Raw genomic sequence first — 17,483 nt, 5'->3', positions numbered from 1 at the left:
AGTGTTTGTATTATATGTAGTGTTTTGGGTACTATACAAAATATTTTTGTTTAGGTTTATAATGGAATGTTTTTATATGAATGGATTTATACTCATTATTAATTTGTCTTTTTTGAATTATAAACAGATTTAAGTTGGATTATTCTATTTTGCCTTCACTTTTCTAATAGACTTCTGCTTTATTATTAAAAGCAAAGTCTGCAGTAGTGTGCGCTTACCTTTCAGGAATAGGCCACTTAAAACCAAAACAAATAAAAACATGATCATACTATGAGGACAGGTTCTTGTCTGGGATAAGACGTGATCAGTAATAACATTAGCTGGGATCATAACACTTAAACGAGCTGTTAAATAGCTCTACAGCAGTGGCATTTTTCAGTACATGTTCCAGCACTAATCTAAATCAAAATAAATACAGAGGAACCTTGATTATCCAAGTGCCAATTACCCCACACAAAGGCAGCAGCGGTCTTGTTGGTGTCCACTCCAGCCGCCCCGGAGAGTGGGTGGAGGTGGACGGGGTTGGAGGGGACAGGGGCTTGCGCGCTATCTGCTTCTGCAGTCTCCTGAACGGGGAGCAGTCTTTAACTCCGAGCCCCAGAGGGAAGGTATTTATTCGATTAACCGAATAATCGATTGTCCGAACGAAATAGTGCCCGCCCACCTCGTTCGGATAATCGAGGTTCCCCTGTACCTTCATAGCTTGGCCAGTAAGTTGGAACAAAGTTGTACCATTTTTAAAAAAATACTATACAGTGCAAAAGCAAATTCCTAAATGTCTGATTTGACTCTGCCTTAGGAATAATAATGATTTTAAGTTGATATTTACAAACTATATTATAGAGGCAGACATTTGGAACATATGCTGGGTATAGAATCAATTTCTAACTGCGTCACATTTCCCCTTAGTGGATAATCTGGGCCAACAGTACCTGAGTCCTGAAGAAGTGATTCACAAGTATGCCTCTGACATCATCATTGTGGGCAGAGGGATCTTGTCTGCGAAGGATCGTGTGGAAGCTGCAAAAATGTACAGAAAGGCAGGATGGGCAGCTTACATGAGCAGGTTGTCACCTGTTAACAACTGAAAGTTTGAAAAAGGGAAACAGATGACGAATTTCATGCAATCTGAAGTCAGTTTGTAATTTTCCTTGATTTTAGTTTGTAATATGATAGTTATTGAATGTGCTTTTTAAATAAAGCCAATTTAATCTATTTTAAAAGGTGATTTTTTTTTTATAATTGCATATTGAAAAGTGAGGTTAATTGTTGCAACCAAGCTGATAAGTTAGCAAACATATATGTTGCATCATTCTATGATTACATGGGATGAAGCCAATTGACCATTCCATTTCTTCAGCAGAGATATTTAATCCCTGATATTACCCCAAACCCATGCAAATCTTTTGCCTTCAAGTATTTATCCAATCCCTTTTGAATGGAAATGCTTGACCTGAAAGGATTCCAGAAGCCCATTCAGAACAACTTGGTGTGAAGCAAAATATTCATATCACTCCTTGATCTGAAGGGTCACTGGATGCAAGATATTAACTCTGTATCTCTCTTCAAAAATGCTGCCAGACCAGTTGAGTTTCTTTTTGTTTCAGATCATTAGTATCCCAAAGTTGTTTAATTTTACATCCAATGCAACACTAAAATAAAATTTTAAAATACAGCAGTTGCTGAGTATTACATCTCAAATTACTGATATAATTGTAACCCTGTTTCAATCAAGCAAAATTTTAATATTTTTAATTAACCTGCTCCAATGTACTGTATTATGAAATCCCTGAGCCAGTAGGTCCATATTTTGCACTACAAAAAACTCTCCGTTATATTAATCACAATTCTGAAGGTTTTGACACTTTGGGAGCAGGTGGGATTTGAACTCTGACTCTTTCGGAGGTTCCCCTTTTCCTTTAGAAGCTCTAAGCTCCCACTATCACTTTAAAGTACTTGTATGTCAGAGCTAAAATACAGGATAACTATTTGTGCTACTAAAATAAGCAATAGCATTTTTTTGCCTTAAACTTCAATAATGGTAAGGATGAGAAATACTCAGATATACTAATACTTTATTTATGGAAATATAAGGTGGAGCAAGCTGATATTTACTGTGTACCATAATTAATACTGAATATAGCATTTTAAATGGCTCTCTTTTCTGAAGTGGTGCCTAAATACATTGACTTTTATCAAAATATGAAAAGCATCAATTCCAATGTACAGTTCAGAGATACATATAATATCATAGCAGTAATTCCAACAATATTATGACCTTCATGACTACATAATTGCACTGGGAATATATTTAATTTGTTAACAAGGCCTCTACAAAAACAAGAGTTGAATCTTTAAATTATAGAATAATTTTAATTGTACATTAAGGTGTCAAAGCATTTAGTTTTAGTCAATATTTTCCCTCTGTTCCAGAAACACTGTGTTCAAATATTTAAGAATGTGATGTTTTGGCTGGCATGTTCACTTAGCACAATTGGCCACTTTTTAACAATCAAAAGTATTCTGTGCTAATTCAGCATCTCAGTAAAATACAATTCATTTCTTAAAATGTTGACCTTTGACCCACATCTTCCAAGTTGAGGTGCGTCAATCCTGCTCCTCTTTCATGAACACGTTCATTACTGGTTTCAGCAGAAACTTCTGTTGTTTTGCTTAAAATGGATCGCTCTTCATTGCCAATGTTTTCCTTTACATGTTCCGAAGGGCGCTTCCACTCTGGATGTTTGGCAATCCACAAGATACAGCCTCCAAAGAGGAGAATGAAAATTCCCAGAGTATTGACTAATATTGCCTCAGGTGGTGACTGGGAATACGGGAGTGTATTATTGCTACCTGACCGTCTGGAAAATAAAGTGTAGAAAGTATAGTGATAATAATGTGTTATTTTGTACTGACTAAAAATAATCTCCACTCTGAAAATGTTTAAACAAATATTTTGAAATATCAAAATTCATGACTGAGAAGCTTTAAAAGCATACAGTTTTATGTCTGGTGTATTTCTAGATTTAAATTGAATCAAGCAGCTGTCAAAAATGAGATGCTTTTCCTCTCAGACAAGAAAAACAAATATATTTATAAAACAACCTGATGTTACATGTATTTCAAAAGGTGGAATTCAGATCATTTTAAATGTGAATATACGACTATGATACCTAAAACATATTCAGTTTTGTGAAGAACGAGGAGCCTTTTCAGAATCAAATCACCAGCAAGTGACATGAATTCTAAGTATATTGTCATCCTACTTCTCCCAACCACCACACAAAGGAATAACAGTGGACATTGCAACATTTTTAAAAACAAGTTCCAAGAAACTAGGTGGAATATTCTGCATAGGAAGAGCAAAATATTTCCTTTATCTGTAGATGAGCATAGGGTTGAAGGGAGATTGAGACTTAACTGTTTATTTCTTAATTTTGCAGTAAGTTTTGAATGACCGTTAGCTATGAAGAGAGGAGAATGAGAGAGACTTAAAAAGGCTCTGGAACAGCTGCATCCAGAGATAACAAAGGCATGAATGAGGGTTTTAGCAACAGTTGACTGCCCAATTTGGACTGTCTTTGATGCATCAGAGGTGAAAATGGGCAGCATTAAATGGTACAAATAGGAAATCAGAAGATAGTTTTGGGAACAAATGCAACATCAAACAAAATCAGGCTGACTTAATCTTTGGCTGTTACCAGGTGGGTCCAGAAGCACACAAACAGAATTTTGAACAGAGGCAGAAAAATATTTCAGTCTCCCCAAAATTCAATTGGAGAAAATTTCTACTCAGATGCTGTATAAGCTGTCTTATGAATTCATCAAGAATGGAGGATTAGAAAGAGGTCATTGATGTAGAGCAAAGTATCATAAGTGTACAGGTGAAAAACCAATGCTGTACCTTGGATGTCAATGCTGAACTATACACAGATTTTCACAACTTCCTATATAAATTTGTATTCTACATTCTAGGTTTTTACAAAATGTGAAAAAAATAAAAGAATTTCAAATGATCCAGAAGAATGCTTGAAGCGAGCATGAATTAAATATATTAGCATTCTGATGACAACGGATCAGAACCCTGAAGTATATATAGACATTTTTAAAATTTTTCTTTCTAAAGTGTGTTCTTAAAAGGGCTACAAAAAAAACCTGGATTTAAATTAGGTGACTGGCAAAGTCATGGTGAAGGAATATTGCATACGCAAACTGTCAAGGAAACTTCAAAATGGGGAAAGACTTAACAGCAAGATAATAATGGGGCTAGCTATCTCTAGGCAAAAGTGAGGACTGCAGATGCTGGAGATCAGAGTCAAGATTAGAGTGGTGTTGGAAAAGCACAGCACGTCAGGCAGCTTACCAGGAGCAGGAAAATCAATGAGTTGGGCAAAAGCTGATTCAGCCCCTCAGATGCTGCCTGACCCGCTGTGCTTTTCCAGCACCACTCTAATCCTGGCTAACTATCTCTTCCCTCCTTACAGAAAGCAAACTCCAGAACACATCTGCTTTAATCTCCAGGAATATGCAAAGACAGGACTTAAAAAGCCAGTTTCAACTCTTGCAACAGACTAGTAAGACTGAATGATTCTGTCTGTACCAGACTTAGTTTAAGCCTTAAATATCCTGTGAAGTCACAGTTGAAGAACCATCCCCTGAATAGCATGTTACAGGTAATACTTTCTCTAACTGAGGCCTGCAAACCAAGTTAAGAAGGACAACATGATTGAGTATAATATTATGAGGGGTTTGGACAGGATGAATAGGAAACAACTGTCTTCCTAGTTAAGGGGGTAATAACAAGGGGACATAATTTTAAGACAAAAGACAAGCAATTTGAAAGTTTTTTTTTATCTTCATATGATGGTGGGAATCTGGAGTGCACTGCCTGGCAGTATACTTTAGATGGGAAACCTCGGGTACTTGGATGAGCGCTTGAAATGTCATAACATTCAAGAGTATACAGGTCATACAGTCACAATCATAGCATGAAAACAGACCCTTTGGTCTAACTCATCCATGCCATCCAGGTTTCCCAAATTAAACCAGTTCTACTTGCCTGTATTTGGCCCATATCCCTCTAAAGCATTCCTAATCAATGTCCAAATGTCTTTGAAATATTATAACTGTGCACGCCTCTAAACACTTGCTCTGTGTGAAAAAGTTTCCCCTCAAGTCCCTTTTAAATCTTATGTCTCTCACCTATTGTGAAGGAATTTCTATAATTTATATACATAGAATTAATATACCTTTGTCTAGTTCATTAATTTTATACTCACAGAGAGAAAATAAGTTTTTCAGTTATTCCCATTTCAGCTGCAGTAATCGACATTCCAAAGACGAGAAGACCAGTAAAAATATGGATTGACATGTAAAAAGTCTTGATAAACATAGGAGTGAAGGGCATCAGGAAAATGCATAATCCTAATACTATCTGTAAGACAGAAATAACTTTTCATTGTTATATTACAACATTTTCACAATCAGCAATTCCTCATGAAATAATTGGAGGAAGCTTTCTGGAGGAATACAACCACATGGAGAAATAAACCAGGATAGTTTGAATGATTTAGAATTCTTATCTAATGGAAGAATACTTATTGGCTGTCCATTTGATGTTTTTACAAAATCCAGTATTTGATATAATTTTAAATGACACATTAAATTCATTAAATGACCTCTGATTAAATGCAGTGAGAATAGGCAATAATCTGAATTAAAAAGAACACTGTGGACAGAAATACATCTGGTCAACAGTGGTGGCAGAGAAGTAGTTGTGGTTGGGTATTGCAAGTTTCTGAGTAAAAACTAAAAATCTTGAACTCAAAAATAACTAAGAAAGCGTGAAAAATCAATGGGTGCAAGTATCACATGCGCAAATACTAAGGAGATATAAAGGCTGCTTTCTAACGGGGAAATTAAATCAGGTAACGGTGGCATTTCAGAATTAACCTAGAAGAAAGGCTGATGGATGGGTCAACTGATTGTTAGAGACAAAGGATAAGAAAAGACAGCATGATGAACTGCAGCCAAGTTGATGCCACAAGTGGGTTACAAAGGTAGATTGAAGTAATTTTACAAGATATGAATTAATTTGGGTATTTGAAAAAAAAGGGCAGGTTGGACATAGGCTTTGAATTAATAGCAATATCTGAAGAATGTTTTAATTGGAATAGTTTGCAAACCAGAGTTTTGGAAGGGCAGAAAGAACATTAGATGAGAAGAAAAGTTTTGAGAACAAGAGGAAAGAGCTGAATATACGATTGATTCTAAGGATGATAATCAGGGACACTAGATTTCATGAAAGCAAGTATTTCACTAACTTTAGGGGAGAAACTGAACAAGTTGTGAAGCGGAGAGTTGAGATAACAGTTGTATCAATTTAATTTTAAAGATAGTAGTCTAGTGCTGGAGAGGAGAGAGATTGTGGGTGGGAAGTTCATTGGAGTAGAGTGCAAAAGGACTTCCAGGAATTAAAGCTTTAGACCAGACTGCTTCAGTTTGGGTGGTCACTTGGCAGGCAACAAAAGGCACCAGTGGAATTGCAGTGGCAATAGGGTAAATGCTAAAATCAGACAGAGGTCAGCAGATTCCTGCTCCTTGAAAGTTTTGCCATTTTCCTGAGGTGGCATGTCAACAATTAAAACATACAGCAGTATAGCACAGCAATAGGCCCTACAGCCCAACACAATGCCATTTTAAACTAATCCTATCTGCCTGTACATGGTCCATATCCCCCTCTTCCTGCCTATTCACGTGTCTGTCTAAATGTCGCTGTTGTATTACTTTAAAAGCAAAATTACTGCGGATGCTGGAATCTGAAACCAAAAAAGAGGAAATGCTGCAAAATCTCAGCAGGTCTAGCAGCATCTGTAAGGAGAGAAAAAAAGCTGACGTTTCGAGTCTAACTGACCCTTTGTCAAAGCTCTTTGTCTGCACATCTTTGGATTGTAGGAGGAAACTGGAGCACCCGGAGGAACACCACGCAGAGAAAGTGCAAAGTCCACACATACAGTCTCCTGAGTTTGGAATCGAACTTGGGTCCCTGGCGCTGTGAGGCTGTCGTGCTAACCACTGAGCCACCGTGCCGCCTTGAAATGTTTCTTAATTTTAAATGCTTCAGACAGATCACCACTCAGCCTTCAATACTCTAGCAAAAACAATCCAAGTTTGTCCAACTTCTCATTACAGCTAATGCACTCCAATCCAGGCAACATTGCACTCTCTCCAAAGCCTCCACATCCTTCCTATAGTGTGGCAACCAAAACTGCAAACAATGCACCAGATGTGGCCTAACTAAAGTTTTATACACCTACAACACAATTTGCCAATTTTTTAGATTTATAGCTCAGGTTGAGATTCCGGTTGTAAGTTTGCTCACTAGGCTGGCAGGTTTGTTTCCAGACGTTTCGTCACCATTTTAGTTAACATAATCAGGGAGCCTCTGGTGAAGCATTGGTGTTCAGTCCCGCTTTCGATTTGTGTGTCTTGGTTTCATAAAGTGGGTGATATCATTTTCTCAGAGTTGGTAAACGGAGTCCAAATCGATGTGTTTATGATGGAGTTCCAGTTTGAATGCTAGACCTCTAGGATTGTACGTGCATGTCTCTGTTTAACCTGCCCTAGGATGGATGGTTGTCCCAGTCGAAGTGGTGGCCTTATTCATCTGTATGTAAGGTATATGACGCAAACAGAAAGGACTTCTTAGCAGAATCAACCATGAAAGACAACAGACTCACAGAAGAAACCCAGCAGACCATTAAACAGACACTAAGCAGGAAGAAGGAAGTGAACACCCTCAACACACAGGAAAGAAAACCCTAGAAGAACTCAAAAACAAAAATTATAATCCTACCTGTAGACAAAGGCGCATAACCGTCATCCTAAACAGAATACACGACATTTAAAAGGCGAACTCACTGCTTGTAGATACCAACATCTGCCAACAGGTGCCAACTCCACACAGTCTCACTCCCTGGCACACAGACATACAGACCAGCAAAGGAACTCCACTGAAAATGGAAATACCTAGCAGAAGACTCATCCACTCAAGAATTCCTGAACAAAGACACCAAGATAGAAGATGATGAAATAAAGGTGTCCTTTGACTTTCAGATCAATTAACATCAGCCTGGCCAAAGATACACTGACTGCACTACCAGAGGAACCAAGAGCATAAACACAAGGGAGCACCAACTTTATCAGCAAGGAGAGCATCCTCAAACTAGTAGACCTGTGCTTCATAACCCACTTCACCTTCAATGACAAGACCTACAAACAAATCAACGGAACACCCATGGGATCACCAATATCAGGCTTCTTAGCAGAAGCAATAATGCAGATGCTCGAATGAACAGCCTTCCCATAATCCAACTCAAACTTTGGGTCTTCTCTGTGGATGACACCTTTGTCATCACAAAATGTAACAAATTAGAGGAAACCTACATCACCAACAACATCCTTACTGGCATAAATTTCACAAATGAGGAGGAGAACAACAACATACTCCCCTTCCTAGATGTCACAGTGGAACAACAGTTAATGGAGAACTTCAGACCAGTGTCTACAGGAAAGCAACACACAGACCAGATAATTAACTACAGGTGCAATCATGCCAACACCCACAAACGGAGCTGCATCAGGACATTATTTAAACATGCAGGCCACAACACACTGCAGCACCCAGAAAATACGAGTAGCAGAAGAAAAATACCTGTACAGCGTATTCAAGAAGATTGGGTACCCGATAAACACAGTCCCCCGATTCTTAACAACAAACCCAAACAAGTAGACACAACAGAAGTTGTAGCCACACTACCATACAAAGACACCTCCGAGATGACTACCAGACTACTCCAAACCCTTGGCATCTTGGTAGCCCACAAACCTCCTAATACACAAACAGCTACTGATGAACCGAAAGGACCCTATACCAACAACCAGCAAAACAAATGTCATTTACAAAATATCCTGCAAGGATAGTAACAAACACTATGTAGGACAGACAGGCAGAAAATTAACTACCAGGATACATGAACACCAACTAGCCACCAAAAGACATGGCCCACTAATCGCTAGTATCCTTACTTACAAAAAAGAACACCACTTTGACTGGGGCAACACATCCATCCTAGGACAGGCTAAACAGAAACACGCACATGAAATCCTAGAGGCCTGGCATTCAAACCAGAACTACATCAATAAACACATCCATTTGAGTCCCATTTACCAACCTCAAGAAAATGAACTAGAAATGATATCACGCACCTTAAGAAACCAAGACTCAAACAAAAGCTGGACAGAACACCAGTGCTTCACTAGAGGCTTTCTGATGATGCTATTAAGCATGGTGACAAAATGTCTGAAAACAAACCTGCCAGCTCAGCGAGCAAACTTACAACATGTCAACCTTTGTACTCAGTGCCTCTATTGACAAAGGCAACCATGCCGTAGGCCTTCTTTACCACTTTTATGCACTTGCATTGCCACTTTCGGGGAGCTGGGGACGTGCACCCTTAGATCCCTCCATATATCAATGCTCTTAAGGGTTCTGATATTCATGTATACTTTCCTCTTGCATTTGACCTCTCAAAACATATCACCTCACACTTGTTCAAATTAAACTTCATCTGCCATTTCTCCACTCGACTTTCCATTTGACTTATCCTTTGACAATCTTGCTTATCATCCACAACTCCACCAATTTTCATGTCGTCTGCAAATTGACTAATTGGATGATCTACATTTTCATGCAAATTATTTTTTTTTATTATTTTTTTTTTTACACACCCCTCCACAACTACCATCTTTTACGACCAAGTCAATTTTGAAGCTAATTAACCAATTCACCATGGATTATAGTGATGTAATCTTCTAGACTAGCCTATCATGTGGGACCCTGTTAAATGCTTTAGTGAAGTCAATGTAGACAACAGATCTACCCTCAAGCATCTTTGTCATTTCCTCAAAAACTCAGTCAAATTTGAGACAAGACTACCCCTGCAAAAGCCATGCTTACTACCCATAAGTCCATTTGTTTCCAAATGTGAATAGATTCAGTCCCTAATTCTCTCCTATAATTTCTCTACTGTTGATTTAGAGACCACCAGCCTATAATTTTCTGGATTATCCTTATTGCCTTTCTTCAAGGAATAACATTGGCTATTCTCCACTCTTTTGGGACTCCTTTTGTGGCTTTAGAGGAGCAAAGATCTCTTTCAAGGTCCCATCAATCTCCTCCCTTGCTTATCTCCATATCCTGGAACAGACCCAGGATTGTGCAGCACAGTGACTCAGTGGTCAGCACTGCTGCCCCATAGTGCTAGGGATCCAGGTTCAACTCCAGCCATGATCGACTGTGTGTGGAGTTTGCATATTCTCCCTGTGTGTGCGTGGTTGTCCTCCAGTGTCCTCCCACAGATTAAAGATGTGTACATGAGATGGATTTGCCATGCTAAATCACCCAGAATGTCCAGGAATTTGCAGGTGAGGGGGATTAGCCATGGGAAATGCAGGAGTATAGACAAAGGCAAGGTGGAGAGTCTGGGTAGAATGGTAAGAGGATCGGTGTGGACTCAACAGGCTGAATGGCCTACTTCCACACTGAAGGGATTATGGTCCCAATCCCATCAGGCTTGGGGATTTACCTATCTTGATGTTTTTTTCAAAACATCTAAAACTTACTCATTTTTAATGTTGACATGCCCCAGAATATCATCATACTTCTCCCTAATCTTATCATCATCCATGTCCTTCTCCCTGTGAACACTGATACAAAGCACTCATTAAATTCTTCAATTTACTCTGGCTTCAAAACCCTTTATTATTCTGAACATCTGTATTAAGGGGTACAGGAAAAGGAGTAGGTCAGTCTTCCCTTTAAGACTGTCCTGTTATTCAATGACATTTAATCCTAACGTATTTAATGGAATGCTTTCGAGGCTACTAAAGGAAGTAGCTTCAGAGGTAGAGTGATTGAAGTGGTAGTAAACTTCCAGGAATCTTTAGATTCTGGAAAAGACTCATAAGATTGGAAAACTGCTACTGCAACATATTTATTTTAAAAAGGAGCAAGAGCCAAAAACAGGTAACCAGTGGTCAGTTAGCTGGACATTTGCTATTGGGAAAATGTCTATATAAAGGATGTAGTAGTTAAACATTTAGGAATATATAATATGGTCAAGCCGAGTCCTCATGGCTTTACAAGGGGGAAATCATGCCTGACAAACATATTAGAGTTCTTCAAGGAGGTAACAAGTTAGATAAAGGCAAAGCTGTGGATGTAACATTTTATTAACCGGCACCTCTGGGACCAGGGGGATATCAATTGATCAAGTATTCAGGTTGATCAAGAGGCCCATCTAATCAAATGTAAAAATACATTCTAAGTAATGGAAACATAATGCAGCGGATACATCACTGATATACTTTATATACAGCATAAATTACTTTAATAATGCAACTTTGCCTGAAATAAAACTTACTGGCAGAAAGCTTGTCATTCGGACCCTCAACCAAGTACATGGACATGGCAGAGATCACAATAATATAGTAAATTCCCAGTATTTGAAGTAAATAATTAATGCCAGTTTATAAAGACTGCCAGTTAAAACAAAGTTTGCTGTACATTTGAATTTTCAGAAGTTTTCTTCAAATAAAGTAACACACATTAGGTTACTTAGAATAAGTGCCCATACAGCTAGAGACAATATATTAGCATGGAGAATACAGGACCAGCTAACTAATAAAAGAGTTGGGATAAGGGGGACATTTTCAGGATGGAAACCTGCAACTCCAAGCTCTGCTGAGATCAGTAGTCTGACTACAAATGTTTATAATATAGTAACAACTTGGATGAGGAAAGTGAATGTACTATAGCCAAGTTTGCAGATACTATAATAAATGGGAAGGCAATGTGTAAGGATGACACAAAGAGGCTATAGAGGGATAAAGACAGGGTTAAATGAAACAGCAAAAACTTGGCAAATCTAATTCATTGTGGGGAAATGTAAGGTTATGCACTTTAGCAGAAAGAATGTATCGTAGCTGAATATTATTTAAATGGAAAAGATTCCAGAAAGCTACGGAATGGGGGATTTGGGAGTCCTTGTACGAGAGTCACAATAAGCCAGCACGCAGCAGGTAGTAGGAATGCAAATGGAATGTTCGCCTTTACTTCAAAGGGAAGGGAGTATAAAAGTTGGGAATTTTACTGAAACTATTCAAAGCCCAAGCAGACCATAGCTGGAATACTGCAAACAGCTTTGGTGCCCTTATCTAAGGAAAGATAAACTAGCTCACTAGGCTGACACCAAGTATGGAAGGACTGTCTTATGAGGAGAGCTCGACTGGATTGGGTCTATGCTCGATATGGAGTATAAGAATGAGAGGCAACCTACTTGAAACATACAAGATTCCTAGTGCACTTGATAGGTTAGAGGTTGAAAGATTCTTCCGCCTTTTGGAAAGGGCCAGAACACAATCTCAAGATGAACAGTTTGCACATTTAAGACCAAAATGAGAAGGAATTTCTTCTCTTTGGGCTAGTAAATCTGTGGAATTCTTAATCTCAGAGTTTTTGAGGCTGACTCATTAAATATATTCAAGAAAGATTTTTTTTAAATTGGTAAAGAGATCAAAGCTTGTGGGGAAAAGGCAGAAGAATGCAGTTAAGGATTATCAGATCAGCCATGATCTCACTGAATGACAGTAGATTTAATGGACTGAAATGATTTACTTCTGCTCCAACATCTTATGGCCATAAGGTCTAATTGCATATATTAAATCAAACTAGAATCTATATTACATGTGGCATGAGAAAAATAACAACTCACCATTACATTCCATTTCCTATCTTATAGTTAGTTATGTACCCATTCTGTTACTGCCCCTTTACACAACATTAAAATGTCCTAACTCAACTAGGAAGGATGTTGTGAAACTTGAAAGAGTTCAGAAAAGATTTTCAATGATGTTGCCAGGGTTGGAGGATTTGAGCTATAGGGAGAGGTTGAATGGACTGGGGCTATTTTCCCTGGCGCGACAGAGACTAAGGGGTGACCTTATAGAAGTTTATAAATCATGAGGGGTATGAATAGGGTAAATAGACAAAGTATTTTCCCTGGGTTGGGGGGAGTCCAGAGCTAGAGCGCATAGATTTAGGGTGAGAGGGGCAAGATTTAGAAGGGACATAAGGGGTAACTTTTTCACTCAAAAGAGTGGTGTGTGTATGGAATGAGCTGCCAGAGGGAATGGTGGAGGCTGGTACAATTACAACATCTAAAAGGCATCTGGATGAGTACATGAATAAAGAAGGTTTAGAGGGATTTGGGCCAAATGCTGGCAAATGGGACTAGATTAATTTAGGATATCTGGTCAGCATGGACGAGTTGGGTGAAAGGTCTGTTTCTGCACTGTACATCTCTATGACTAATCCAATTAAATACTTTGGACACTATTTGCTTTGAACAAATCAATGTGAACTATCATTTATTAAATTTATTTGTAAAACTGAATTGTATGAAGTGTATTAACTCATGCTTTTCCAAGTAAAAACAAATTATGATGTTTATCAATCCTCTATTTCTGATCACTATGATAACTAAGTTCATCCATCTTGGTCAGTATCTCTGCTATATTCACCACTACTTCTGCCAGCAACTTAGCATGCATCCCATTCTAACTTCTGTATAATGAGCATTGTCAACCTTTTCCGCGCCTCTATCTATTTTGAGAATAGATTTCTCAGGCTTATCTCCTTTATATTGATAGTATTAAGTACATTTGCAAATATTCATTTATTACCACTGACCTGTCCTCTGGCAACATTAGATTTTCTCTGTGATGCCAAATTGTTCCCACTGCAAAATCTCTTAACAGAGGTTTTGTAACATATTTTGGTATGTAGGACCATGGTGGGAATTAGAGAAGTATTTTATATTTTTGACCAGTAGCGTTTGAAAGGTTCATGCATACAGCAATCAAGATTTGAACTCCACAATATACATGGGACATTACTGACAGGTTTCTTGCTTAGGAGACAGCCTGGTTGACAGGCTTGGCATTCAGTAAGGGGCCAATGTAGCAGTGGAGAACAGCAAGCCTGTAAGTCTGAGCCTTCAATGTCAGGAGGACAGCAGTCCGATTCTGGACTTTTGTTTTGGGAGGTGGAGGTGGGGTGGCGAGGGGAGTTACAGAGGCTTTGGAATGTAGAAAGCTCATTTAAACATTTCAGTGGTGGTAGAGTTGAGATCAAAAACTCACTGTGGAGGTTATGACAGTTCAGAAAGGCTTTGGGTGGGGGGTCGGGTGCAGGGGGACAGAGTAGCTTGTTCAATTGAAGGAGACAGTGGTATGTAGTTCTTAGATCCTATACAACTGATATATAATTCCAAAGTCTTAGGGATCCCAGCTGTCCACAGTTAAGTTCAAAACTGCATAAAAATGAGGCATGCAATGTGATAATAATAATTTTAAGCGCCACCTCACCTTTTGACAGAACACTTGCAACGTGACCCACCATACCGGTGTTAGAATTGGCAATGGATAGGTTGGGGCTGGAATTCAGAATTTTAATGCCCTACTTGATTCAAAGCCAGGCACAGTTGGGGTTGACATTCTCCTCTTATAAGGGGCTCACAACAAGGACAACATCAATTTAAAATTATCAGCAAGCATGAGGAAAGAATTTTATTTACAGTGGATTGATGGAGCATATGCCTATTTGCAATGAGCAGAAACTATGGTTGAAGAGCAAAAATTGAATAAAAGATTTGCAACAGCAAGACATGGAGCTGGGGAGAATTAAGGTAATTTAGAATATGTAAATGTTGGTTTAGGAGAAGTTTGACACATAGAATAAGCTAATGTGCCTCCTTCTGTACTGTTATAAACTTGAATTTATTTTCACATTTTATTGAAAAGATAAACTACAAATTGTGCCATTTCTTTTCAATTTAGATTGCATTTAAACTGAAAAATCACTTGCCTGTAGAGCATGAATAATAACAGCAGCCAATCCAACCCAGCTGTGTAGACTGTACATATTAGGGATCTTCTTAGCATTATGAAAGTCGAAGACTGCCACGAGTGAAATGACCATTAGAACAAAGATTACAATATTCAAGCCAGCATGAATGTACTTCATCAGAGGCTTACTGATGTTCCATGTCCAGGGCAACCTGTAAATGATGAGACCTGAAAAGAAATGAAAACATTTGATTTCAATCTGTAAATTCAGAATAACATTAAATTTCACTGTCACAAACCATGCAGAATCCATTCTTTCTTGGTGTGTATTCAGAATGCAGGAATGTAGGAATGCAACTCTTCTTGAAGATGTTATCAGGATAGGTTCTAAAAGGCTTTGGTCCATCAACAGTAGATAAATTATCTTTACAGTAGATAAGCAAAATTACTTGAAATGATATTGGCTGGAGAATAAATACCACAAAGTATGAAATCTGTAAATCTTTGGATAGTAGTCTGTTTTCCCCCATTCAGTCCAAAAGTGACCTAATTCAATAATTTCAAACCTTAATTCTGATGGAGAAAGTTACCATGCACACACAGTTAAAAGTGCAAATTGTTTCATAAAGTGTTAATTTTAAGCTGCAATAAATTGACTATCTACATTTTTAGAAAATTATATAATTTATGTACAACACTATAATTTTGCAACATAGCCTAATGATAAATGCTCATCAAGTATTACTTTTCTGAAAAAGGAAAACTGAGACACAAAACAGATGGAACTACAAGTTTTTAAACTATGGTGAATCAATGAGTGATAACTAATCACTGATATTGTTGCCGCTTGGTGTTGTTTTTCCTCAATATTTATTCATCACCCAAATTTCTAAGGATCATACTTTATATGCCAATAGGATATGGTACTTTTAAAACCTGAAGACATAGGAGCAGAAATACGCCATACGACTCATCCAGTCCCCTCCGACATTGCACGAGATTACGGCTGATGTGATAATCCTCAACTCCAGTTTCCTGCCATGTACCTTAATTTTCGATTCCCTTGTTAACTAAAGAAAGAATATATACGAAATAGTCCATTGCTCTGCCATTCCACGTGAGCATGGTTTCATCTCACTTTCCACGTTGCTTAATTTCTGAGACCAAAAATCTACAGATTTAGTTATCAATCTAATCCATCGATCTTTCCCTGAGGAACGCAAAATTACCAAACGATTTTAGTATGACGTTTGAATTAAGTCCAATCTGCCGCCAGTCAGTTTATATTATTTAGCTTTATGCAGCATCCTTTGTGTTTAACAGAGTCCGAAATTGCTGGAGAAATTCTGAACTTGAAACATTAACTACTTTCTCTGCACAGAGCTGCTGAGATCCTCCAGCAATCTGTTTGCATTTCAAAGTTCCAGTATTCACATTTCTTTATTCTGTCTCACCCTTAAAACGTGTAACCAGGAATGTGCACTCACCGAATCCATTAATGAAGATAAACCCAACGGTGCTAAGGACCGGATGCCAGTTAAATTCCCGTAGTCCATGGTCCCACGCTAATCCCTCTCTCCAGTGGAACACCCAAATCAAAACAAACACAACCGAGAGGGTGCCCAGGAAAGCTGCACCCACCAGAAACCCAACAAACTGTCGAAAGTTCTCCATTTTTCAAAGTCTGCTTCTTGCCAAAGCGGCAAGGCTCTGAGGGAGTCCGGTTGCTGCAGAGGGGGTGGGAGACAGACTCCGGTTGTTATTGCTGCTGGAGTGACCGGGTCCCGTTACGGAGTGTAAACGGGAGCCTCCGGTTATTGCCAGGGCGTCTGGGGAAGGGCGTGGCACTCTTCTGGATGGCATTCAAATCAAACAATAGTTTGCCTGAATTGCAAACAGCCACGCTACACTGAGATGTTGCTATCTTTTGTCGTTGTTTTCTGTCAGAATACCTTGTGTTATAACTAAGACGCCACTTTGAACAAACAAAAGAATTTACCCAGCTTTATACCGGAGTGCGCATGCTCGAGTTGTTGCAGAAACTTCGCTGGACTGTTTTTCTTCATGACCCTCGGTGGCTGGGAATCTAAGAACCAGTAGCTGTTATTCAAGGAATCCTCCTGCCTGAGCAATCTGCCAAGGAGCATCCTGCCAGAGAAAAAAAGCTGATGTTGTGGTTATTGCCAGCCACGCGATTGATAAATTATACTGTTTCATTTTGCAGCATTTTTAGCATCAACTGAGAAAGGATATAAGTGAGCTGTATTTATTTTACTACTGATTTTTGAGATTTAGAAATGCCTTTAAACTGTTCCACTGAAGCAGTTCATTGTTGCACAATTTTCCGGAGGTCGGAAAGCCGTGGAGTAGAGCCCAATGTGAATCAACAAATTAAAGGCAAGAAAAGATGGGATGGAATGAGAGAAAAATAAACATCACTCCCGTCTTAGGACAACTGCCAGCGTTATAAGTGAATTATTGTATGAAAGGCACTTATTGTGCAGTGTATTATATTT

General features: G+C 38.6%; 2 protein-coding genes across 3 annotated transcripts in view; one reads left to right on the top strand and one right to left on the bottom strand.

Annotated features, from left to right (window-relative positions):
- umps (uridine monophosphate synthetase) overlaps positions 1–2,858 on the top strand; it is a 17,854-nt gene extending 14,996 nt beyond the window's left edge. Inside the window, exons 6-7 of one of the 2 annotated variants that reach the window (XM_087989058.1) lie at positions 910–1,133; positions 2,725–2,858. In XM_087989058.1, the coding sequence (XP_087845184.1) occupies positions 910–1,088 (179 nt within the window). In that variant the 3' untranslated portion in view covers positions 1,089–1,133; positions 2,725–2,858. Of the gene's footprint in view, positions 1–909; positions 1,216–2,724 lie in introns of those variants that run through there. The other variant, XM_043694494.2, reaches the window with a different exon arrangement.
- Positions 2,058–17,483, bottom strand: cybrd1 (cytochrome b reductase 1). Its single transcript, XM_043693724.2, has 4 exons — positions 16,455–17,483; positions 14,987–15,195; positions 5,280–5,434; positions 2,058–2,861 (listed from the first exon to the last, which is right to left on the bottom strand). The coding sequence occupies exons 1-4, from the start codon at positions 16,639–16,641 to the stop codon at positions 2,564–2,566; spliced, it is 849 nt and encodes a 282-aa protein (XP_043549659.1). The 5' UTR covers positions 16,642–17,483; the 3' UTR covers positions 2,058–2,563.

Source organism: Chiloscyllium plagiosum, unplaced genomic scaffold (assembly GCF_037043375.1).
Source record: "Chiloscyllium plagiosum isolate Xiang-an unplaced genomic scaffold, Cpla_swu_hap1 HiC_scaffold_7, whole genome shotgun sequence".
Taxonomy (NCBI): Eukaryota; Metazoa; Chordata; class Chondrichthyes; order Orectolobiformes; family Hemiscylliidae; genus Chiloscyllium; species Chiloscyllium plagiosum.
Note: the sequence above shows the minus strand (reverse complement) of the source record. Positions and strands in the feature narration are given on the sequence as shown.

Coding starts and splice junctions, on each gene's coding strand:
- cybrd1 (XM_043693724.2), bottom strand. CDS start 16,641: ATGGAGAACTTTCGACAGTTTGTTGGGTTTCTGGTGGGTGCAGCTTTC. Junction 5,435..14,986: donor TTATTATTCATGCTCTACAG/GCAAGTGATTTT, acceptor TCTGTCTTACAG/ATAGTATTAGGATTATGCAT. Junction 2,862..5,279: donor GAAAAACTTATTTTCTCTCT/GTGAGTATAAAA, acceptor TTTATTTTCCAG/ACGGTCAGGTAGCAATAATA.